The 24305-nt window shown below is 37.4% G+C and overlaps 2 protein-coding genes across 2 annotated transcripts; both read left to right on the top strand.

The window, feature by feature from the left end:
- The first annotated feature begins 73 nt into the window (after window positions 1-73).
- On the top strand, window positions 74-1604 carry LOC120432889. Its single transcript, XM_039598239.1, has 6 exons — window positions 74-154; window positions 247-409; window positions 506-656; window positions 828-1010; window positions 1101-1262; window positions 1370-1604. The coding sequence occupies exons 3-6, from the start codon at window positions 512-514 to the stop codon at window positions 1501-1503; spliced, it is 624 nt and encodes a 207-aa protein (XP_039454173.1). The 5' UTR covers window positions 74-154; window positions 247-409; window positions 506-511; the 3' UTR covers window positions 1504-1604.
- A 540-nt stretch (window positions 1605-2144) lies between these two features.
- Window positions 2145-22798, top strand: wdr95 (WD40 repeat domain 95). Its single transcript, XM_039622526.1, has 28 exons — window positions 2145-2221; window positions 2597-2849; window positions 4091-4144; window positions 4234-4317; window positions 4472-4537; window positions 4926-5156; window positions 6504-6589; window positions 6685-6777; window positions 6864-6909; window positions 6985-7031; window positions 8147-8264; window positions 8393-8462; window positions 8965-9205; window positions 9290-9395; window positions 10797-10948; window positions 11147-11249; window positions 11390-11496; window positions 11614-11693; window positions 12158-12212; window positions 12298-12343; window positions 12723-12782; window positions 16829-16991; window positions 17070-17165; window positions 17267-17325; window positions 18037-18169; window positions 18271-18310; window positions 19084-19172; window positions 19908-22798. The coding sequence occupies exons 1-28, from the start codon at window positions 2154-2156 to the stop codon at window positions 20123-20125; spliced, it is 2964 nt and encodes a 987-aa protein (XP_039478460.1). The 5' UTR covers window positions 2145-2153; the 3' UTR covers window positions 20126-22798.
- The last annotated feature ends 1507 nt before the right edge of the window (window positions 22799-24305 follow it).

The raw sequence follows: 24305 nt of genomic DNA, 5'->3' as shown, positions 1-24305 counted from the left end.
TGTTATGCCATGTCTACACTGATTAAAATACAAAAAAAGAAGTTACAGTATAGTAGTATTTTTTCCCAGGGGGGAAACAGTGGTGGGATCCATATGAAACAACTCACAAAAGGCAATTCGTCTACCAGCCCAGTTCAGCTGCAGATATTTTCCTGTAAGCAAAATCATGGACTTATAAGGGCTCTAAATAAGCACATTATGTATGGTTGTGTGTTTAATTGTGCGTCTGTGCTGGTACTTCTGTAGGAAGCCCCTGTCAACGTCATTGATAGACTCATATTCACAGTCTGGACCTTTTGGTTCAAGTATATACAGTAAGGACTTTAGCTGGAAGCCTGCCTGTAAACCTGAATGCATTCGTACAGGAACAGCCTCAGGACAGAGGAGAAATAACCCACATCCCAGCAAGGTTAGTACCAAGCCTCAGTTTTACATTTTTGTGAAATGGCATGCTTGACCTTTCACAGTGTATTGTAACCTTTAAATCAAGCTATTTTTCCCCAAGTCTTTCATGATGTGGAGGCTGCCAAGGGATGTTGCAAGAAACTCTGACCATATTGCATTCCCTTTGAAATGTCTCCCTTCTGAGGGTGAGATCCGTAAAGCCACACAGTACCTCTCCACCTACAAATGTGACTTCATGGGTACACCTCAAGGTACACAATTTTCAGTCAATCTCATGTATACAACAACTTGTTAGAATGGCTGAAGACATCCGTGCACACAGGAATATCCAGATGTCATAACATTTCATAATATTTCTCTCTACAGTTCATTTTCCATTTGCCATTCATTTTCTTTTTGTCATGGTATTTTCTTTTTGACAGGGTACAATGACACTGAAAAAGCAGCCAGGTGGCTTGCACCTATGCACAACAGGCACCGCATATCACTCTCTACTGACACTGTGATGAGGGCCAATTACCGCCAGCCAAACCAAAAATCTGAACTCGTGGCCAGTGTTTCTCACTGCTGCAAAACATATCCAAATGTGACCTGCCCCGGTATAGGTACTGTCTACTCAGAAACTATAGAAGATGCATGTAAACAGCAGCTCTGGTGATTTGCAGTGTATTAGATGATGATTCTCTATGTTACAGTTCCCACTGTTGTACCAAGAAACTTGCAGATTCAGAAGAAACGTGCTAATGTAACAACCTATGACCATTTTTTTGGAAAGCCAGTCAATACTGTCACATCTGTGATGAAGTCTCTGACACCCCAGGAGCTGGAGCAGTTACACAGAATTTTACCTGAAAGGGGTTAGCACCAGTTTGTGTTTTTGGATGTTTTAGCATCATAACAGATTGTTCAGTGATTGTGATTTGACAGACGTGCCTATGTTGGTTTTTATCTTTTGGCTTTACAGAGCAGGAGGCTTTAAAAGTGGTTTTGAGTAAAGATGTCTGTCCAAACAATAAGGAGAAAGTCAATAAACTTCCAGCAGCTGTGCGTGACTCAGACTCGCCAGAGTGGAGCTCAAGCTGGCCAGGACCTCACTGAATTTCATCATTTTATATTAGCTGTTTGTGTTTTTATATAATCTCATTTCACTCTGTAAAATCAGCACAATAGTATTATGAATTAAAGATGAAAGAATTCATTTTTGCTGATTCAGTTTTTGTGTGTGTGATAATTGTGACCTAACCTCTGTGCCCAATAATCAAATGTTCCCTTCCTCTCTTAATTTTATATCCCATATATTCCCCCATCTGACTCAACTCAATTTTTATACAGGTTGATAACAATAAAACAAAAATGCTTAACCTTTGTTGACACATATTAGCAACTGTAGGTTTGCAATGTAAATTAAATGAAATGAGGGTTAAAATGTGGCACAGTAGTTTAAAGAACAAGACAATATTTCAATATCTTATATTTATCCATTTGCAATGTTTACATGGTCACAGCCCTGATTCTTTGCAAGCACTGGGTCTTGTTTTAAGCCGTGTAGTCTCAGTTGTCACTTTTGGTGTCTTAGTTACCAAGGGGCCACCTGCTCTGTTCAGGTGTAATGCATAAGTGAGTATCAGGTGAGCTAGTGTAAGATCTGACTGATTAACGTCTGTTTGGAGGTCTCTTTGAAGAAATGTTTAACACTAAAATGTGCCTTTTACATCACACCAACCTTTAAGATACAGGAATTAAAAAGAATGCCTTTGGGGAAAAAGGTTCGCTCTTCTTCAGCTTCAGGAAGATTAGAGACTCAACATGTACACAGGTAATCTGCTCTGTTATTGTTTACCCTGCCGCCACTGGAAATCACATTGCTTTTAAATGTCAGCTCCAACAGAGTTTAAATGTCTAGACAAGTGATAAAAGTTGAAGCCTTGCTTTGTTCTCAGTCTTGGTTACAAAATGTTTGCTGTAGTCATGGGGCTTGTGTTGCCATCTGTGGTAGTACTTAGTAGTTATCCTGTAATGCAGGAAGTGCTGTCACCTGGGAATCATAATCACATTCCTAGGATTAAACAGATCATGTGCAACATCGCTAATGTTTCTTTTTCAAACATGTGAGAATTTTGATTCCTCTAATAAGTCCCTTATTGTATAACTGAAGGCCAAACATTATTTACCCATATATCAAATCCTCCAGCATCCTCTCAGAACTGAGTGGTTTAGGGGAGAGGACAAGAAACACATCTGGGCTGGGATATCGGGATGAGAAAGCAGATGATTCTTCAGTACCAAGACAACTGACTGACAGCGAGGATGGAAAAGAACAGCCTGATTGGTTGGTGAAAGAGCTGCTCAAACAGAGCAGACGAAGACACTCTGTCACACTCGGAGATAAAGAGAAAATCACGAGACAGCAATATCACCTTATCAATTCAACTTACAACCTCAAGGTAAAAATCAAAATATCTAGCTAAATGTGAAATGAAATGAGTGAATAAATGTTAACCAAACCATCTCTCCAAGAAAAAAGGCCAGGTGGGTTAACGTCATTATAGATTTTCACACCTTACCCATGAGCTTTCTTTTCTAGAGTTGCTACATTTAGCCTGAAGATGTCACTAGAGTGCTGCAGTTCTGAACTTGACTTTACAGACCCTGTTACAGATCCCGAAGAGCTTTTAAACTTGACTACAGCTGAAGCACATCCTACCAGTAGCAGCATGGATGTGAGCTAATGCCAAAAATGCCATTTTAAATCAAGTTGATGATCAATTTACTTGCTCCCTGACAGCACATCGGGCAGGACAATCTATCCCACAGCCCAGGATGGCCATGTGTCAGGCCAAAGTAAAACAAACATTGTGGCTGAGCCAACTACTTAAAAGGTCCCCAGTAGATTCAAATTCAAGCTTTCAAGCTGACAAAAATGATAGAATTATGTGGGAGGCTGGTGCAAATGCAGCAGCTCAACTTAGTGGGTTTCAGTTGCAGATGTCAGTCAGACTCCTAGCTAATGTAATGAGCAGTGCGCCTTAACAGATTAGGCAGAAAAGGCTCAGGAGTTCAAAGTTATGCATCTCTTATAAAGGGATCTGCAAGGCAGTCGAGGTTATGTGAACACTTTTAGTCCTTCCATCACTCTGACTGATTAAACAATTATCTCCCCAGTTCAGGAGATACCGTGGGGAAACCTCAACCCTAGTTTCATCCTTGAGGAATTAGGCTGTTTATCCGTGTTATTTATTAATGATAGATCAAAGAGCTTCATGGATCAAGGACCAGTTGCTAGGAAACCATGGAAAATCTGAGGATAGGCCATTAACACAGAGAGCGTGGCCTGCCATACGGCCTTGTGGAAGCATCTTCGAGACATGACATTGCTGGTGGTGCCTGTGGTGACCATTACAGATAGTCATTATACTCTGAGGTTGAGCCCTAATCCTATGTGCTGATAATGGTTCAGTGTAAAATAAATATATACATAAATAAATACTTTTAATTTGCATTTTTAGCATTCAGATTTTAAGAACTGCCTGGTGAGTGGATTTAAATGGAGTGAAAAAAAATGGAAGAAGCATATTTGCCAATTGCACTTAATTACTTGTTTTATTTTTCATCATGCTGATTTATTGTAATAATCCAGGCTGTCTTGCATAATAGTAACTGTTACAATTCCCTCCTTCCGATTAAGATTGATGAGAAAATATCACTTGAGACCCTCGAGAAACTGAAACTAGCATTTGAGGTATTGTGTGATCTCTTCTTTTTTTAAAAAATGTACTGTCAGGTTATTCATTTCAGAAATGTGATTTGATTTTTTTTTTCCTTGCAAAGGAATTTGAATCAGGTGGATTGAGATACATTGATGTGGCCAAATTTGGACCTATGATGAAGAAGTGCTTGGATTTACCTAATGCAGTAAGCCAGCATGACACATCTTTTTGCATCTCTGTCTCAGATTTTTTAAAATCTGCCTCGTCTGTATTTCTGTTTATCTGCAATTAAGGCAATTGCCTGAATAACTTACCATAGAAAAGTGTCAGCTCATTCTTCCACTCTTTAAATTTCACAGACCTACATGGAGATTCAAGGGTTATTTAAGAAGATTGATTATTTAGGCAAAGGGACGATTTCATGGGTGAGATTATTTATATGTTTTTTGTGGAGCATACACCCCTTCAAAACACTTTCCCATGTATGTAAACACCAGGATTATGCAATTTAAAAAAAAAAGCTAGACAGCAGTAAAATCACTTTGGCTAGTGGGGATTTGTGAACGAAGTATAACTAATAATTATCAGAGCCCTCCTAGCGCTAGGTTGACTGTAAACTAATATATTCATCTTGTGCAGTAATAGTAATGTATCTTCCCTGCACATTGGATTATGACCTTTAATTTAATTGCAAAATTTTAGATTAATAAAGAAAAGGCTAAAAATAATTCCATAAAGAATTGATACAAATGCAATAATAATAATACACAGAAGAACACTGGCATTTCTAACACACAACATAATGTGATACAGGGTGAGTTCTGCACATACATGCTGCAGCAGTATAAAGGGCAGGAGGAAACTGCAAGACGCAACAACCAGGTGGCCTTCATTCTGCCAGCCACCATGAATTCCTTTAATCATGGGATTCCTATTGTCAACATCCAGTCTACCCATGATGGCACCATCGTAACAGTGCGAGAAGACGGGCGTGCCTGTCACTGGAGTCCTGAACTTAAACCCCAGAAGACCAAACACCTATTTGTATGTTTCAGCTTGTGCACATTTACCTGAATGCTTACCGTCAACACATCCCATGATCACTTCCTGACAACTTTTTAAAGTCTGTTGCATTCAGCCTTGAGTTAAGCAAGCAAGCAAGCAAGCAATTTATTTATATAGCACTTTCAGATCAGCCCCCAGCTGAACACAAAGTACTGTACACTTGACATGCCAAAAATGATACATTGAACATGTTAAAAATGAATAATAATAATAATAATAATAATAATAATAATAATAATAATAATATAAAATAAATAAAATATATATATAAAAAGATTATTAAAATGACATTTAAAATAATAAAATTAGCACAAATAGCAAAAACAATAATAAAATAGTATAAAAAATGATGATGAGAATTACATTTAAAACAATAAAATCAGCACATTAGATTAAAACAATAAAATCAGTAAAATCAGGGTCAGACTGCATCATAAGCCAAGGAGTTAAAATGGGTTTTAAGACGTGTTTTAAAAGTGGACAGTGAAGGGGCCTCTCTAATGTGCTGGGAAAGATTGTTCCACAGATTAGGAGCAGCAATAGAGAAGGCCCTGTCCCCTCTGAGCTTTCTCTTGGACCTGGGTACCTCCAGGAGCAGCTTGTCAGCTGACCTGAGAGACCTGGGGGGTGAGTAAGGATGCAGAAGCTCAGAGAGGTAAGTTGGGGCAAGACTGTTTAAACATTTAAACACAAACATGAGAATTTTAAAATGAACTCTAAGATATATAGGCAGCCAATGGAGTGAAGCCAGGATGGGAGTTATATGCTCTCTTTTACAAGTTCTGGTTAAAAGTCGTGCAGCAGCATTTTGGACCAGCTGCAGACGACAGAGAAGATGCTGACTAACTCCACAATACAGTGCATTACAGTAATCTAAACGAGATGAAATAAAAGCATGGATTACCGTTTCAAGATGCGGCCTGGATAAAATAGGTCTTATCTTTGCCAAGCACCTTAAATGATAAAAACTGGACTTGATAGTAGCCCTAATTTGACTGTCTAATTTAAAATCACTGTTGAACATTCTTTCAAACCAGCTTACCAGTGTATATATATATTTAAAAAGACCAGTAAGTTCCTAAAAGAGGCAGGTATTGTGACACTGTGGAAATAATTACTCATACTGGAATATGCAGCACATCAGGGAGGAGGGCATTTTTTCCACAATGCTCTAAATTTTTAAAAAAAAGAAAAAAAAAAAAAAGCATTTAGGCCTTTAAAATTGCATAGTAAACAGCAAACTCAGAACAGCAGGTCAATTGTAATTTCAAAGTGACCTTGAATTTTGTAATTATGAGTTTTTAATGTATTTGTTCATTCTCACAGAATGAAGATCCAACAAATACAAAGTCAAAATGGGCAAGTGATTTTGCTCTGATGAGCGAGTACAACAAGCTGATGATCGGGACAGGGTAATGAGAAGTGGTGAAATAAAATTTACTCTCGTTAACTACAGATCCTGGGCTCTGCTAAGTTTGTTTATGTGGATATCTTTACTATCGTGCAGGGACAGAGAGCTCCAGCTTTATAACCTTTCCTCTCTGGAGCCTTATTGTCAGATCAGTGAACTAGAAACAATACCCCTGACAGTGGACTACAGGTGAGCAGCAATTCTTTATGCTAGCATCGTCTTATGATTATCTAAATAAATTCTTTACACATTGCTGTTTGTTTTTCTGCTCACAGCTACAATGGCCAGGATAAATGCTGTGTTCTATATGGAGACTCTGAAGTAGGTCTTGTTATTAAAAGCTGATTGAATTATCAAACAAAAATCTGGCAGAGATCTAACCGCTTTGTCTCTTAGGGATGTGTGACTATCATTTTAATATCCTCTGCTGGAGATACCTTCAGGTAATGTTGCTTTTTCAAATACTTACACTCACTTAAATTCAAGTTTTGTTTCTGTTTTAATTTGTTCAAGCTATTATGAATGCATTTTAAAGATATTTTTTGTGACATTCATATAGAGTCACTTTAAGCAAAACATTTTGGCTATTCAAAGTTAAGTATTACCTTTGATTTTCTCCACTACCAGATGATCAAAGAAAAGCCTGGGAGAGGCATTAACCATTCATAGACAATCATATTTCATTACTTCAATACTAGTTTTTCTCCCAAATTGTGATCTTGCTTGATCAAAAAGAACTTGCAAGTTAAAAAGAAATGAGAATACCACAGAAGACAAGATATATTTAAAATTTGTTTGGTGATTCTTGAGCATAATACACAGCAATTAAAAGTTTGGGATGCTCTACTGAGTAATATCACCCACTTTACAATAACTCCCACACCACTTTAGTTGCATAGTAACTGCAATACTGAGGCTATTATAAGATGGCTATTATGATTTGCTTTCGTGAGATTTTCTTTTTCTCTCTTTTTTTTTTAATTTTAAAATTAAGGTCAGTTTTTCATCCTCCACTGACTGTGGAATATGGATCCTCAGTGGAGGATCATCTACATACACTATAAATCCAATTTACTGCTTCCTCTAGCACAGTATAATTTTCAACTTTTATATATTTATAAAAGCCAAGTGAAGGAATTTTAACATCAGTCACTTTTGGTGCCACCTGGTTTTTAACTCAGTGATTTTTAATAATTTATTTTGTTTTATTTTAATTATCATGCAGTACAACGGTAAGTTACCTTGATTTGATTCACCTTTTAACACTTTTGAGAGTTTATTTTTAGACTGTTTCACGGAGGATTAAAACGTGTATTTTACTAGTACTGTTACTACTACTGTCATTAAATTCAAATTATAAAGCAACAATCTGTAAACGGAAAAATACAGAATATTAGTCAAATCGGCAACTTCATGTTGCTGGTTATGGTTATGTGAATTAAAATTATACCTCAGATTCTATGTGTCCCCTAATTATGCATAACCTACATGAAGTTCCATCTCTGAATGTCTGATCGTTTTCAGGCCTGACTGAATATCTCCACATCTCTTTTTATAGGTTATGGAATAAAATGCCAAAGACTAAAACTATACCTAACATAGCAATTGACCATGCAGTTCTTTCTCCAAACGTGGCTTTTATTAGATGGAAGGTTCATCATGACTGGGTGACACAGGTGACATTTTACCCTTCTGTGGTTATGCTCCATACGAAGAAATATATTGAGCTTTGGTCATGGTGTGATATTTTACCTATATTATGAAATGAAAGTCCTAAAACAGAAACATTTCTTTCCCAATTTAGATTAAATATTTTCATAGTCTTCAGGTTGTTGTCTCCTCATCAAATGAAGAATCTTCTTCTCTTGTTATAGGTAATTTCTGTTCAGCTCTATTTCCGTCTTTCAGATATTCAGCACAATACCAGAAAATCATACATTTATTGTTGTTACTTGGATGTACATATTTACTTGTCTGTTTTGGATGCATACAGAGTGTCTGTAATGAGAGGACCAAACCGAAAATCACGCATCCTTAAGATGGTCGTTAAAAAATAGATTTTAAAAATCAACTCCTTTGTATTCTACAGTGTTCAGTAATTAAACCCAGTGTTGAACATTAGGTAGCCTGGATGGATAGCTGTGAGAAATGACTCATGATGACTCATCTATCACAAATTCACCAATCTATTCCCACCTGTCTGTGTGCGTGATCACCCCGTATGTGGGCATGTCCACTTGCAGACTTGGTCATTTATTCTGATAATGACTTACCCTTGGTGCAAAAGGCATGTTTTGATTGATGCTTGTACACAAAGCCTAAATAAAATGTGTATTGTCTATGTTTTGTTTTGTTTTGTGTTTTTTCCTTCTTGAGGCTGCCTGCTGCCTTTAACAGATGCTGAGCAACAGTTGAGTGAAATTAAAGAGACCTGTTATGAAGGTAAATCCAAGAAGATCCAACTGAGTTGGACACCACAGGTCCGGGCATCATGTGATCAGACTGTCTTTAGCATCTACAAAGGTGTCAGGACCTTTGACCTCTGTCAGAAGCACAGATTGCTGATTACTGGAGGCATGGATAAACTTATACGCCTGTGGAATCCACATTATTCTGGGTAAGGGACCTGAAGTCACTGGGATTTTGTTCTTTGAAGTATCATGTTTTTAAAACATAATAATTTTTTCAATTTCAATTTTAGAAAACCGACTGGTATTTTGAAAGGCCACTCTGCTCCTATCGTCTCCATCCGCATCTCCTCAGAAGACAATCAAATCTTCTCTGTCTCAACAGACTGCACTGTGAAAGTGACTGATGACTCATTTTTATGTTTTACATGTGATTTTATGTTTTCCAAAATTTATTCAAATGATTTATGATTCTTATTGTTGTACAGTCATCAAGCTTGTGGGCATGTCTCCAACAGTGTTAGAAAACTTGATATAAGGTTAACTTTGCATTAGATTTACAACTTAAGTCTAGCTTAGTTTCCTATTCACTTTTCAGTTTAGTGCCACCATGTTCCAGTGGGGATATATATACTTTTCTTTTTAGTCCACTGCATTTTAAATTTGACAGTGAGTTGCAATTGTATCACAGTACTTGATAGATGATTACAGATGAATCATAATAATAAGGATTCAGTGGTACAATATAATACTGATAGAAGCCATCTGACTGTATATACGGTCACATAAAAAAGAAAGTTTCTATGCTGTTCTGTGAAAAAGTAAGTGCCCCGTTAGTGTTGGCCTGGGCTGCTAATCAAGCACACTTGACTGACCGATCATCATTAAGTTTGCTAATTTGGAGCAATAATTGTGTGTTAATACAATGATCAATCTTCCCAGGAGTAGACAGATTCACCCCAAGGTCAGACCATGCAATTCTCAGAGAAAGTAGAAAAACTCCAAGAGCTAAATCTCAGACACTACAGGTCAGAGTTAGCATATGAAATGTTCATGACGGTACAATTATTAAAAAAAAAAAAGAAAAAAAAAAGACTGTTCTTGTTGCTGGGAGAAAGCCTCTTCTTTCTACAAAGAACAGCAACATGGTTTAGGATTGCAAAGCTGCATTTTAACAAATCACAAGACATCTGAAATAATGTTCCTTGTACACACCAGACCAAAGTGGAGCTCTCTAGCCACAATGAATGATGCTATGTTTGGCAAATATCAAACACAGTATATTAGAACAAAAACCTCATGCGAACAGTTGAGCATGGTGGTGGAGGTGTGATGATTTGGGCTTGTATTGCACTGGACCTGGGCACCTTACAGTCACAGAGTAAGCTATAAATTCCTCTGTATACCAAAGTATTCTAGAGACAAATGTGAGGCCATCTGTTGGACAGCTGAAGCTTAAAGGGGGTTATGCAACAGAACCGTTATCCCAGACACATCACTAAATCTGATTTGTCTGGTGAGTGGGCCAAAATTCCAGCCCACCAGTTTCTCATACACCAATATGAGAAGCTGATCAAGTCATAAAGAAAATGATTACTTGAAGTTATTGCTACTAAAGGTGAATATGCAAAGTATTGAACACATAGTATTTAGATGTAGGATGTAAAAAATATATTTTTCACATAACTGTATAACTCTACTGTATTTTATTCTCTCATAAGACATAATTTATACTGTGGTTAAAAGGGTAAACAGTAAACAGTGTGAGGTCTTTCACTGCTGTTCATCTGTTTACTTCAGATTTGGCATCTTCAGGATCAGTGTTGCCTGTTTACAGCAGACCCCAAAGCAAGCCGGATTCATGGTGATATATCTGCATGCGCATATTCCACTGCAATGAAGTCTCTGTATATTGCAGCGGACTGTATGACTATGCTCCCTCTGAAGTTAAGGTAGGATGTCATGCCTTTGAGCTCAGTTAGCGAGGGGATCTAATATGCTCTGAAGTTCAATACAGCTGTTGATTTTAAACTAAAATCCTGCTTTCCATCAGAACATGGAGATTTATTTTTGCAGAGATGACTGTGTCTCCTTAATACTAATCTCGCTCTAGTTATTTCATTCATCTTCTTATCTTTTTCTTCTGTCAGGCAGCGGCTTCACCGTCACTTCACTGTTTCTCATAATGAGCCTGTTTCGTGCTGCGGTTACAGTAAGGAGTTTCGTCAGGTAGTCAGCTGCACTGAAGGATCTGTGAGTAAATTACTGCTTTGCAACACGTTAACCACCTTAGGAGAAAATGAATCCAGTGTCTGTTAAAACACATACCCACCATCATATTAGATATTCTGAAAATCAAGTGTTTAATAAACCTGAGCTGTTGCTGGTTTTAGGTTGTGAGAGTCTGGGATTTTGACACTGGGTGTCAACGTTTTGAGTTTGGTGGCACTCGCGAACTGTCTTCTATCACTTGTTTGACATTTGATCCCAAAGGGAGAAGGTATGATACAATATTTAGTTTCACCTTTTATATAATATAATAAGCCACTACCTTATCATGCTTATATTACGTTGCCATAAGATGCCATTCTCACATCGTATCTTCTTGAGTCTGCAGACTTGTCACTGGTGGAAGAGATGGATCTTTAAAAATCTGGAACTTCAACAATGGTCTATGCCTGAAGACATTAAAGAAAGGTATGGGTTTCTTTTTTCTTTTTCTTTTACTCTCTCAGAAAGTTTGAAACACTAAATTATCTGATCATTGAAAAGTTACTTTAACCCTTGTATGGTGTTCGGGTCTTGAGACCCATGCCATTTTTATATACCATCAAAACCTGCAAAATATGGTATAAGGATATGTACACTTGATTAGAACTGATTTTATTTTTTTTATAACATTTTATTGACAAAAAACGAGAAGCACATTAATTCATAAATGTGATCGAACAAAGGTAAAAGGAAAAAATTAACCATGTTTGCTGTTCACATGGCTCGTAATTGGGATAAAGTAAACATCTGTTGAGTAATTTAACATAAAATTGTTTGATAGTGTTAATTGGAAAGCCAAAACTCTAGCGGGTCCACCAGACCCATGAACACTGGCTGAGTAACAAAAATACGAACACCATACAAGGGTTAAATTTTTATTCTCCCCGTAGATGGTGAATGTCGTGAGGTGTGTGACTGCATCTTTCTCCAAGTCCACAGGAATTTGTGAGTAATGATGTGATATTTGGAAGTGTTTTTGGCTTAGAATAAATTTGAATCCACGCTGAGCTTGTGCAATTTATGTTTGAAGCTATGTGATGTCAGTGGGAAGGGACCGGAAGATTGACATTTACCCAGTGAGTACAAAAGAAATGAACGAATTCAAGGTATTATTTGTCAGTTGTATTTCAGAAATCCCCATCCAATTATTTCTTCTTTCCTCCATCCTTCCATCATGTTGCATCCTATTTGCATTTGTTTACACTGCCATTACCAGCTAACCTCCATTCTGAAATAGAAAAAAAAGACAGTTCATATCACATATGCCCTTCTTAAAACTGTTTTATAAAACCAGATAAATGAGGGAGAAAAATGGTGCACATTTTTAATCCCATGTCTAATGACACGTTTTATCCTTAAAGGATGTTTTAAAGATGAAGGGACAAAAAGGTATTGCTAATATAAAAAATACAAAATGCCTCCCTGTTTGCTGATTAAACGTCTGTATTTTGTCAGGACATACCTGAGGATCTTCATCATGTCCAGAGGCCACAGGCTTCATGGCAGGATGATCTGGTAATTACGAACACTACTACAAATATTCTTTTGACAACAAGTCTAACAACAAAAGTTATTGTTAAAAAGGTGTTTAGTGCCCTCTGATCAAGCTTGTGTTCCTTTGTGACATGTATTTTAGGTGAAGCTGATGTCAGCCAAAGCAAGGGCTTTTGTACTAAAGTGAAAAAAGGGCAAAGTGAGTCTAGTGGAACACATTAAAAAACCAGAGTTGTAGTCTATCTAGCTGAATCACACCCTTATTTGTGTCAAATTATCATGGTGAAGTCAGTGTGTTGTTTTAAATATACATTGGAGATTATTCAACAATGCACATGATCATAGCATGGAACATAATCTTATAATAACTGTTATAACCTGGTTGTATACAAAATATTGAATCACATCCACCATTAAAATGCTTTTCATACAACAATTGTAATGCATTCTCATCATGTGCCAGTGCAAATTCCTGGTCTGCCAGAGCATTTTGCTGGTCATACTTTTGTGTGAAATTTTAAATGCGGAAAATTGCCAATGACACAGTGTGGTATTGCTACATTTAAGTAAAAGAAAATAGCTACACCTACCTCTTGTATTTCTAGACAAGCTGAAGCCTGCATCTGATTTTTCAGTACCTACTTAGGTTTGCCTGTGTAATCAGAATGCTACACACCACACCGTGGTGCATTTTATCCTTCCTGTCACAGAACAAATCATCTTTGTACATTATTTAGTAGCGGCTGCCGGGCCAGTCCTGACCATGATTTGCCTCAGTCACTGTTGCACCTACAAACAGTGAAAATAAAGCTTCCCTACTGGTCCTGTGTTCATATTATACAGACATATAAAGAATACTATAGTCTTAAGAAAGTCCAAAGAATAATTTTTGCTGACTGGCTGAAAAGCTCAGAGGGAGAGATGGGTAACAAAGCTTCCCTGATCTCTGCCCTGCTGTGTTGCATTGCCTGCAGACAGATTTTAAACTCAAGCAGTGAAATATCCCTTCCCGCCTCACTCTCCTCTCCTAACCTCAGTTTTGCACCTTTACTCCTCTCATAAAATTGTCCTCATAAATGTCTGACAATACTTAACTATGCTGGCATTTTACTAATTTTATTCCATACACATCAGCGTCCTCACATCACTTCTTTGGGTCTTAGTTCCAGTGCAGCTGAACTCTAACCTGTCACCTATACTTGCATTTCATGGCACGCTCTGCTCCACACAATCTGAGATTCTGCTGAAATGAGGATGTTTCTCTCACTGATTTAGTCCAGAATGCAGACCTTGAACACTAATATTACAGTGTCTTATAAGGTTTCTTATTATTTTGTGTATACATAAAATAATATCATTGTTTGTTCCTAAAGAAAAAATACTTGAAAATTGGTTAAATCTTATTGCAATACCATTAAATGCAAACCAAATGCAATCTTCTCTTGATGAAGAATCAGAGAAGATGTGTTCTTTTACCACCTTCTAGTGTATTAATAAACAAAGACTCTATGTTCTTATATAATGGCATTTGGAGATGAATATTGCTGATATATATGTAGTTAAAAGATTCCGAAGTATGTTTTGTTCTATTTTAAGACACAAGAGGAAAGCTCACTATAATCTCTTTTGTCTGACCATCATATCTGAATATGATGAGGCAATGCAAATCTGCACCCCAAAAAACAAATTATGCTGCTTTGGACACTAAACAATTAATCCCCTCTGCAGACCAAGTGAATCCTCACTTCATTACCAGGTAAAACTGCCAAGTGCTCAGATTTCTTTCCATTTTCTTGAAGGTGACTAGTGCTCTCAAAGCTGCGTAATCAACCCCTCCAAATATCAGCTCATAAATTACAGTTTTTGTTTCATCTGATCTCACCTGACTAATTTGGTGGAGTTATCTCTGACAGCGGGACACAGTTCTGCATACATGAGCTGCAGGAGAAAAACTGATTCTCATTAATGCCGTATGATTCATTGAATGAGGCAACTCCCATGCCCTTCCATCTCTTTCATTATGCCTCATGGTTCCTTTCACCCTCAAAGACGCCCATTAGCAGAGCAGAAAGGCTACATTACAGTGGCCAAGAAGAAAAGTGACCCCTTTGATTATCTACAGCGGGCTCTCTTGAAATTGTTTTTCATTAATGGCCTGGAGGAGGAAGATCAATGGGTTGTTTTATATGTACTGCTCTCCTCCCCATTACCCACTGAGCCTCCAGTTCAGTGTGAATTTTTCAGTTCCTCCAGATGGTCAGTGTTGTGTTGCATCTCATTAAACTTTAAAAACATGACCTAGTTCCGCTAAATATTTCACTTTGGCACGGAATATAATCTAAGTTCAAAATGCCATCTGCTTTTTCCGGTTCGTGGTGTATACAGTTTCACATTGGCAGCATCACTCCAAGCAAAATCCTCCTGTTGAGTGCAGTGAGAAATAGGCACACGAAGAATGAGATGAATCACTTTGTATCAGTGTGTGAAGTACAGCAGCAGGAGTAATGTTTGGCTTGTCTGCTTGCTCAGGGGTTTGACATCAAATGAGTTGCTAATCCATGTGTGACATATTTGGCTCGAATATTTTAGGCAAAATCAAGACTTCAGTGAAAACTCTTTGACATTGATATTAGGCCTGAAATAACTCGAAATATTCTCTATCCTGGTTCCTCCCAGCTCTTTAATCCTTTGATTTTTCATTTCCTGTAAATTATTGGTTAACAGAAGTTGACCTTTCTGGCATTTACTTTTTCTACGAGGTGCACAAACTTCTTGATCATTTTTAAGCTAATAAGATTAAGGAATTGTTTTGGCAATATTTTACAAAGTATTCACAATCACGCAGAGTTAAATGAGAACACTGATATATTGTTCAAATTGCGCTGGTTGTTTCCTTTTCCTTTCTTTCTTTTTTAATATATGAAAGAACTGAGAAATGACATAAGTTAATCAAGCTAGCTCTTAGAGGTCCCGTATATGATTTGTATCAGTGGATATAGAACATGTGTAGGATTCATTGTTTACTAAAACGTGTTTAGGAATAAAAATCAAGTGAGAAAAGGTTGGTTTCCAAAAGAAACAGTACTTCTTCAGAAACATGTGCATGTATTCAAATTGTTATGTATTTAAGTAGTTATAAGCTGTTACTGTAATGTAGATAACACACAATGAAATATAATGAAATAACATATGTGTATGTGAATAGAATCCCCATTAATAGTTCCATATATATACATTTGTGTGTATGTATGCTATCAATCCAAAAATATAGAACATAGTTTTACTGATTGAACACAGAGTGTTACAATCACTTTGACCTTCCTATCAATCTATTGCCCTTGAATGAAGTGTCAGAGGTAAAATGTGACATGATATTTTAAATAATTATATAGTACTTGTTATATGTTGACGTTGTACACACCACCCTTGTGTGACGACCCACTGCACCCTGCCTTCCTTTTGGCTTATGTGTGTCTTGTTTGGAGGCGTTGGAGAGGCAGAATTCCAGTTTATGATCAGTGACACTGGCAACACCTGGGCCAGTGTGCCAGGACTCTATATAAAAAGCTTCTAGGGCACAGTCGTTTTTTTTGGCTCTGAGACACCATTTTAGACTTTGGCTGCGTTAGGTTTGACTTTTGCTTTTGACACTATTACATGCATCATCTTTCCACTCATCCACTCCCTAACACTACTGATGGTACTGACTACACACACCACTGTTTGTTTTTGACAGAAGGGTTCTTTTGGGTTTTATTTGTTTAAAAGAATAAAGCAGCTTGGAATACATTCCTAACCATGTCTGGGCTTTTTGTCATGATGTGCGGCCCAGTTCGTGACACTTGTAAAAAGCAGCTTCTGAGTAATAAGACCTTTTCCCCATTTTGATGTCATCTTGTTAACACGATCCCACTCTACCCCACTCTACCATAACCATAAGCTATGCATTTTACCTTGTGTAAAGATAGATAGAAACTACTCAGAATAACTCAAACTGGACTGCAGTTTTTGGTTTAGGATTAATCATTTTGCAATTATACTGACACTAACAGTTTGCCTCTCCTCAGAAAAATGGACACAAGGATGACATCCTTTGTATGGCACAGTGTCCCCCATCTTTTGTGGCCACTGGCAGCTCTGATGGCGAGATTATAGTGTGGAACGTGGATTCTGGACGTATACAGTGTCGGTTTGTTAGTCCTATTGTAGCTGAACAGCAAGATGTTAAAGGTGATTTTGGAGCTTCAAAGTGAAATTTACTGTGATCAAATCACTGCATTTGTCTCACATTTTCTCTCTCTCAATTAGGTCTGGATACGAGTGTTCCAAGCATAGTTTTCCTGAAGGATTCCTATTTAAAGCAGTTTTCCTCAACTACAGCTCTCCTGTCATCTGGGGCCGAAGGTCAGTGCTATAAACAGGTCTAATAAGCAAGACTGCACTTGTGCAACCTTACAGAGTGTCCTCCATTACAATGTTAATTATATATTTTTCTCTTCTTAAAGGCTGTGTAAATCTCTGGAATGTGATCGGCGGAGGAAAGTTTGTTAGCAGCTTCAAAGCTGTAAGATCTTTTACTCTGCAATGTTTCCCTGTTTCCCTTTCGGCAATCAAGGAATACTTATTTTCTTTCTCTTATCTTTAAAACAGCTGAATAAAAGCAGGATAATATATAGTCTGCATGTTCTTTGCTTAGCTCTAGATTTTAAGAAACTACCAGGTACATTCCTTGCAGCTAAGTAATGCAAAGCAGGGCCTCTTGCTTTGGGAGGTGGGTGAACATGAGGACATCCAAGCAGTTCTCCAACCTCCTCAAAGCTGAAATAAAACACACTGTATGCCTAAACAATTCTGCTGAAGTCAGCACAAATAACACAAGAAGCAGCACAAAAATATTAACAAAGACCTGCAAAAATCTTCAGAATCAAAACAGTTGTTGGTTTCACCCGTGTTTATTAACCAACCATCAATGGGTCGCATATTTGCAATTTTTTTTGTTAACAGTCAATACAGCTTTTATTCTATTATGTATATGTCATATTATTTGAAGAGGAACGTTATTCAGTGAAATGTAGGCTATTAAGTCCCTCGGCGGGGAAGGTAACATTTGGTCACGACGGGGGAGATAAGTGTTATTGTTTGATTTTGTTCCTTTTATTCTGTTCATTTGAGCTGAAGAGAGCCATTACTGAATAATGAATTTCAATAATCAGTGATCGGTCTGTACAGAAGTATTAAGTAAATTCCAATTTTTATTTCCATCTGCACTTTGTAGTCCAAATTTCAACAAAAGATAACAAAACTGGCCAAAACAGAGAAGGATGTTCTGCTGTACATGGCTGACAGAATTGGTTACATCTATGTCTACAGCATGGAAAAGCTAGACCCTGAGAAGACATCACTAAGAGGTTAGTATATTATTTTTTCTTTGATTTCTTCTTTGGTTTGGCAAATGGTGAAATTTAGATATTCTCTTTATCAGGACACTTTTTTTCCTTTATTCCTTTAGCTGAAACCTTTTGGCGCGCCCACACCAACACAGTTACTGGGTATGTAAAATACAGAAATAGAGCAGAGCATTAATTCAGGCGGGTCACAAAATCAAGCTCAGTCTCAAGCCAGGCAGCTGATATCAGTGCCAGCCCACACGAGCCACTCTTCTAGGATCCAATTCACACATTTCATATAGGACATGGTATTTAAGCTGTTTTAGTCTGCTTTACTGTGTATCTGCAAACTGCTTTGCAACCCACCTCCAGGCCAGCTCCTCTTTTCATGCTGTGTCTGACTTAATCAGTGTCATATGTGTTATCATTGGTGCCTGCTCTTTTCGCTCAGAGGTCTTGCTGCTACCCTCCCCACCTCTGGCTTTACATGTATGCATTTGAAAGAGTAGGAAGGCATAGAAAAGAGCCATACCATGAAATATAAATTACTACAGCTGGAAATGTCATCCCTTTTTTGACTATAGTGGACCTGACTGAATTAGACTCTTTGTGTGCTTAACTTTTAGTTAGTTGCATGCTTAAAATTCCTCATGGGTACATCCTTAGTGAATCCACTCATTCTCAGTCTGAGGTGTCAGCAGCAGCTGCAGCAGCAGCAACAGAAACAGCTTACCGGTAACTTCCTTCTGCTGCAGTACATAAACAAAGTATAGAAGAGACTGCATGTGGGAAGGGCTTAAATGTACAATCAGTATAGGTGAGAAGCTGCCCACAGTGCATCTGCCATCTTACGTACCAACAGGGTAGATGATTTAGTGTGTTCTGCCAGAAATGCCTTCTCCCATTTCATCTCATGTCTCTTTATTCTGGTCCAGCCTGCATGTTGTTGACAATGATCAAGTGGTGCTTACCTCATCCACTGACTACACGGTGCGTCTTTGGAGTGCACAAGGAGAATTCATAGGTAGGTGACATTTTCCACATGTCAATCCTCCTGTTCTAGACTTTATTAAACAAAACAGCATTAATGTTAATGAATTCAGTGTGAGGGACATGGCTCAACTGACCAACTGGAGGGGTTGGGGGTCAACTCTTTCTGTATTATGCATATGCTCTGTCAGCTTCAAGTACCCATTAGGTATAATTAAATAGGCAGTACTCCTACAATACCTGCTGTTTGGTTTGGTGCTGATTTGTGTGGCAGCAACTGGAGCAGAAGAGCTGTAACAGTTTGGTTAGAATTGTAATTGCTTCTTTCCAAACCAAAAGAGGACGTTTAAACAAACCAGCTGGAAAACAGTGAAGTGGGAGCCTTCTGAAGCTGGAGTCCTTAGGAAAATGTGTTTGATATCAAGTTTTCATCACAGAGACACATAAATATCCTTTTAAAACTCAATTTGAGCCACCACTTTGAGCCAGATGCATTTTAATAAAGAGTTTCATCCACTGACTGAATTGCAAAGAAAACTGAAAGCAAAATTCAAACAATAATTTCCCTTTTTTTGTTATTTACAGGACAGCAAACCTCTTAGAAGGTCTGCTGCCCAGTTGGATAGCGCTGTAGAAAAATGACTTTAAATGGATTCAGACATTGTGACATTTTAAGAAGCCGTAGTTTTGGCCATGTCACTTGTGTTCAGCACCACGCTGTGCAAACTGGTAAAATATCAAAACTGATCATTTAGTTCCCTCCCCACAGGCACCTTTGGGCAGGCTGAGAGCTGGAGCATTCACATCTCTTCGTCCTGGATTCATCCTGGTGTCCCCTTTGAGGTTCTGACTGATCCGCTGAGTATGCCAGATCATGAAATTTTGAATGTAAAAACAGGTCTATCTCAAGCAATCAATCCTGACATGACTGAGGAGGATAGAGGGGAACTAAAGGTGAACTGCATTATTTCACAAAAACTTACCTGAGCTGTGCAAGATACGGTATCCCCCCTTTGTCACTTCCCCTGCAAAAAAAAGAAGAAGAAAAAAGATGCAAATTTTGCTGAAAGGAATAGAAGACTGGGTGAGACAGAGTTATAACTATTCTTATGGCAAAGACTACTGTACATACGCAATACAAGTCTTAACTCAGTCTCAGCTGAAAAAAGTGGGAGATTTAAATTTAGAGCAAGTGTGTCTTCTTTTGCATTTCAGACTTTGCGATGAAATTGTCAGGCATACTAACAAGCTATCGAACCACTCCGCTCTGAAATGCTTTGATGCTGTGGCGCCACCACACACCAGTGAACCACCTGACCTCTCCCTCGCTTCTATTGATCCTATCATAAGCAGCACTGATGAACTGAGTCAACTGAAAAAAAATGAAACTGTATTGATCAGTATTGGGAAACTGGGTCATTGCAGCATCCAATACTTTTAAAGACAGAACATGGAATATACAGTAGAATGAAAAAATAGTGAAAAATTAGGCCTCATGTAATCATATACAGTTGACTCTCTCATCAGGAAAATCAAACCAAGTTCATTAAACCAACAAAGACAGCACGAGTTCACCCAAAAGGAGATTTATATAATTTATGGAAGATGTGGAGCTGTTCATATTCAGGAGGACACTGGGTCACCTGCTGTTACAAAAATTTGTTCTGCTCTCATTTCTATTTTGAAACACTTTTGATCTCATTGCTGACATGAAGCAAAGTAGGAAGCAGCACTGCTGAATTTTGACACTCATTACTTTAAACTGTTAAGATGACATTTTCTTCCGTGTCACTGAGTAAACAAATTTAGCTACTGATTTTTTTCAAAAAATACCTTTGTGTTGAACAAACAGAAAAAAAAACATGCTAAATTTTATTTTTATAGCCTAGTCAAATATTAAAGCAAAGCATTTCATTCTTTCAAAGGATGATTATTTTTCAAATCTCTGTACTTTATAATTAGTATCTAAATTCATAAGAACAGATCCCACACACACCTGCATTTATCTGAGAGAAATGACGAAGCAACAGGGAATGATCACCTGACATTTCTCTTTACAACATCTTATAGCTCATACTTTTAGTTACAACCTAAAATGTTATTGTTTTCACTTCCACTGTTTTTACTTACATCATGAATCAGTTACTCAGAGTCACCAAAATATAATTGGTTAGTAAATATTTAAATGTAGGAGAGCATGCGAAAACATTAATTCATTGATACTTTTCTTTCTTTCTTTTTGTTGTTTGCTTGAGAATTTAACATTATTGGGGGAAAAAAACAGAATCGTAGAAAAAAAATGGGTTTCAATTAGCAGAACTCTGGTTTGCACACTTTAATGAGATTTTTAACCAAAATATATGTATATGTATATGTAGATTTATATGTCCATTATTCATGATTTTTTTTTTCAGACTAACATACAGTACTGTGCAAAAGTCTTGATCCACCCCTATTTCTTTATATTTTGGTTGCAAAAAGTCAGACTTTTGTCATTTTTTAAAGTGGCCTTTAAAAAATAATAATAGTAATTCTCCAGGCTTTCCGAAGGTCGTTAAAAGACAGCACTGACTTATGAATCATTCAAGCATTAAAAAGTCACCCAGTGCAAGGGAAGAACCAGTGCCATATGCTCACCAGACAACTTAGCAAAGAACCAATTTTAATTGTATTTTAGGTGCTTAGTTAGCTGCCTGTCACAAAAACAAATAATTTGTTTTTGTTTTGAATGTAGAAAACAATTACACAGTACTGTGCAAACGTTTTAGGCAGGTGAGGATGCTGTAAACAAAGAATGCTTTCAAAAATGGAAGTGTTAATCAGTTATTTTCATCAATCAGCAAAATGCACTGAATTAACAAAAGAAAAATCTAAATCAAATCAATATTTGGTGAGACCAAACAGCATCAATTCTTCTAGGTACACTTACACACAGTTTTTGAAGGAATTCAGCTCGTAGATTGTTCCAAACATCCTGGAGAACTGACCACAGTTCCTTCTGTCTCTTCATGTAATCCCAGACACACTCGATGATGTTGAGATCAGGGCTCTGTGGGGGCCATACCTGAAGATAGTTTTTGAAGATAGTTCTTATATTTATATACTTATATATATATGGAGGTCAAGAAAGAGGTACAACAGTGAGTGTCTACAACCATCTGGGCAGAATTTCAGCCAGTGTTGTTGGGAATCTTGTCAAAATTGATAGAATTGGGAACACAAAAAAGTGCCACTATGCAAAACATCTGACTGACAATGACTTCATTTATCAGCATAACAATGATCCCAAAGAAGAAATGCATACCTGGATAGAAAAACACATAATGGGCCTCTATCAGCCACGGGCTGATGTCCTCAGAGTTCCAACCTTAACATTACTGAAGCAGTGTGGGATCATCTTGACAGAGAATGGAACAAAACAACCAACATCCAAAGAAGAGCTTTGAATGTCCTTCAGGAAGCCTGGAGAACTATTCATAAAGACTACTAACTTAAAGAAAGTACAAGAGTGCTTATCTAAGAGAGTTCAGGCTGTTTTGAAGAATAAAGGTTCAATATTGACTTTCAAGATCAATAGCACTGTATAAACATATACATTGTATGTCAGTGCATATCAATAAATTACCCCATCCACAGTACTGTACATTGTCTTCTTAATAAAAGTCTGCTTGCTTTCAGATTTTTCATTCTTATCATTTAGAAATAAAGCATTGCAGTTTACATTAAATGCCCTTCTCTGTTTTTCTGTTTTGAGCACATGAATGAGAAGGATCTATCTGATCCTTGAGTCTAAACAGGAGTGTAATAGTCTGGAAACACAAACAGGAAGTGCAGTGGAACAAAAGTATTTATTTGCCATACAGCTCTCCTTACAACAATTAACTCCGAGCTTCTTCACAGCACAATATATCCTCCTCTAATGACAACCAGCAGCCTTAAATATGTTCAGCTGTCACAGACTTATTCCACTCTTAGGTAAATTCTTAAATCCCAACCTTCCACCACAGTATACAATATATCAATTAGAATAAATAAATACATTTCACATTTTCATATTAATAAATAGTTCACACTTTAATGTTACACCAAACCCAATATTATAAAACCCAGAAACCCAAGCACAAAAAAGATTCACCACACTCTCTTTATCAATGGTCTCTCCGGAACCTTTAAATGGTGTCTGGACCCGGGGAAACATTTGCCCAAACACCCTGAAGAGGACACAGGCAAGAAAGGTGAGTAATCATTATCTTACAAACACTTATTTGCGCCACTTTTCTTCCTAGATTTCTATTTGCATTACACTGGTAAACCTTAATCATCATCTCAATCACCATTCTTTCTCCTAACAGACAACCACCACATTCCTTGACATTTCTGAATCAAGGCTACCAACTGATTTTAAAAAATAAATAATCAATAAATTTGTGTGCAAATGTTTTACTGCAAATTCATGCCTAAAGTGCAATGCTAAATAGTGCTTGATAAGGTGCTTTTAATAAAGTGAAAGGTGTGCTCAGTGCTATACAGATAATACCACAAATAAATGTAGGAGTCCTCTTCCTTACAAGGAGACACTTGCTTGACGTATAACAGAGATGGAGACTTTCATCAGAATAAAGACAATGGCAAATTAAGCGAAAAAAACAAAACAGAAATTATCTTTATGTTTAGTGACTGTGGTAAAAAGATGTGTCTAATACATCCAAAACATTCCATGTGATTCACATCACATTTTCATACTTATTAAACCATTTAGTGACCCGTATAGATTGGAGTCTCATCATCCTGGAAGAGACCACTCATCGGGATAGAAATGTTTCATCACAGGATAAAGGCTAATCTCTCACAACCATTCTGTATTGATTTCCCTCTAAGGGGACAAGTGGATCCTGATTCTCTTAGTAAAAAAGTTCCAAGAGCCACCAAATCACTTCACTGTAGGGGTCAGGGGTTTTAATTTGTCACCTGCCTGTATAAACCAAGTAGTGTGGATGGCAATATTTTAGAAGGAATTTATGCATGTATTTCAGGTAAAAGTAAGGGGAATGCACCGCTGTAGACGGAGTCATCTTTGTGAAAACAAAATGAAATGTGACATAAAATGAAAAATGAGGGAATGAGATAGTGTGCATAGTGTGTAGTTCATCAAGTAAATTGTCACTAT

The sequence above is a fragment of the Oreochromis aureus genome, linkage group 14, assembly GCF_013358895.1.
Source record: "Oreochromis aureus strain Israel breed Guangdong linkage group 14, ZZ_aureus, whole genome shotgun sequence".
Classification (NCBI taxonomy): domain Eukaryota; kingdom Metazoa; phylum Chordata; class Actinopteri; order Cichliformes; family Cichlidae; genus Oreochromis; species Oreochromis aureus.
Note: the sequence above shows the minus strand (reverse complement) of the source record. Positions and strands in the feature narration are given on the sequence as shown.

Bases quoted from the DNA above. Each gene is read 5' to 3' on its own strand.
- wdr95 (XM_039622526.1), top strand. From the start codon at position 2,154: ATGCCTTTGGGGAAAAAGGTTCGCTCTTCTTCAGCTTCAGGAAGATTA. The intron at 17,166-17,266 runs GTCAGTGCTATA...CTCTTCTTAAAG, and splicing joins CCTGTCATCTGGGGCCGAAG to GCTGTGTAAATCTCTGGAAT. The intron at 17,326-18,036 runs GTAAGATCTTTT...TGCACTTTGTAG, and splicing joins TTGTTAGCAGCTTCAAAGCT to TCCAAATTTCAACAAAAGAT.
- LOC120432889 (XM_039598239.1), top strand. From the start codon at position 512: ATGATGTGGAGGCTGCCAAGGGATGTTGCAAGAAACTCTGACCATATT. The intron at 657-827 runs GTACACAATTTT...TCTTTTTGACAG, and splicing joins CTTCATGGGTACACCTCAAG to GGTACAATGACACTGAAAAA. The intron at 1,011-1,100 runs GTACTGTCTACT...TCTATGTTACAG, and splicing joins TGTGACCTGCCCCGGTATAG to TTCCCACTGTTGTACCAAGA.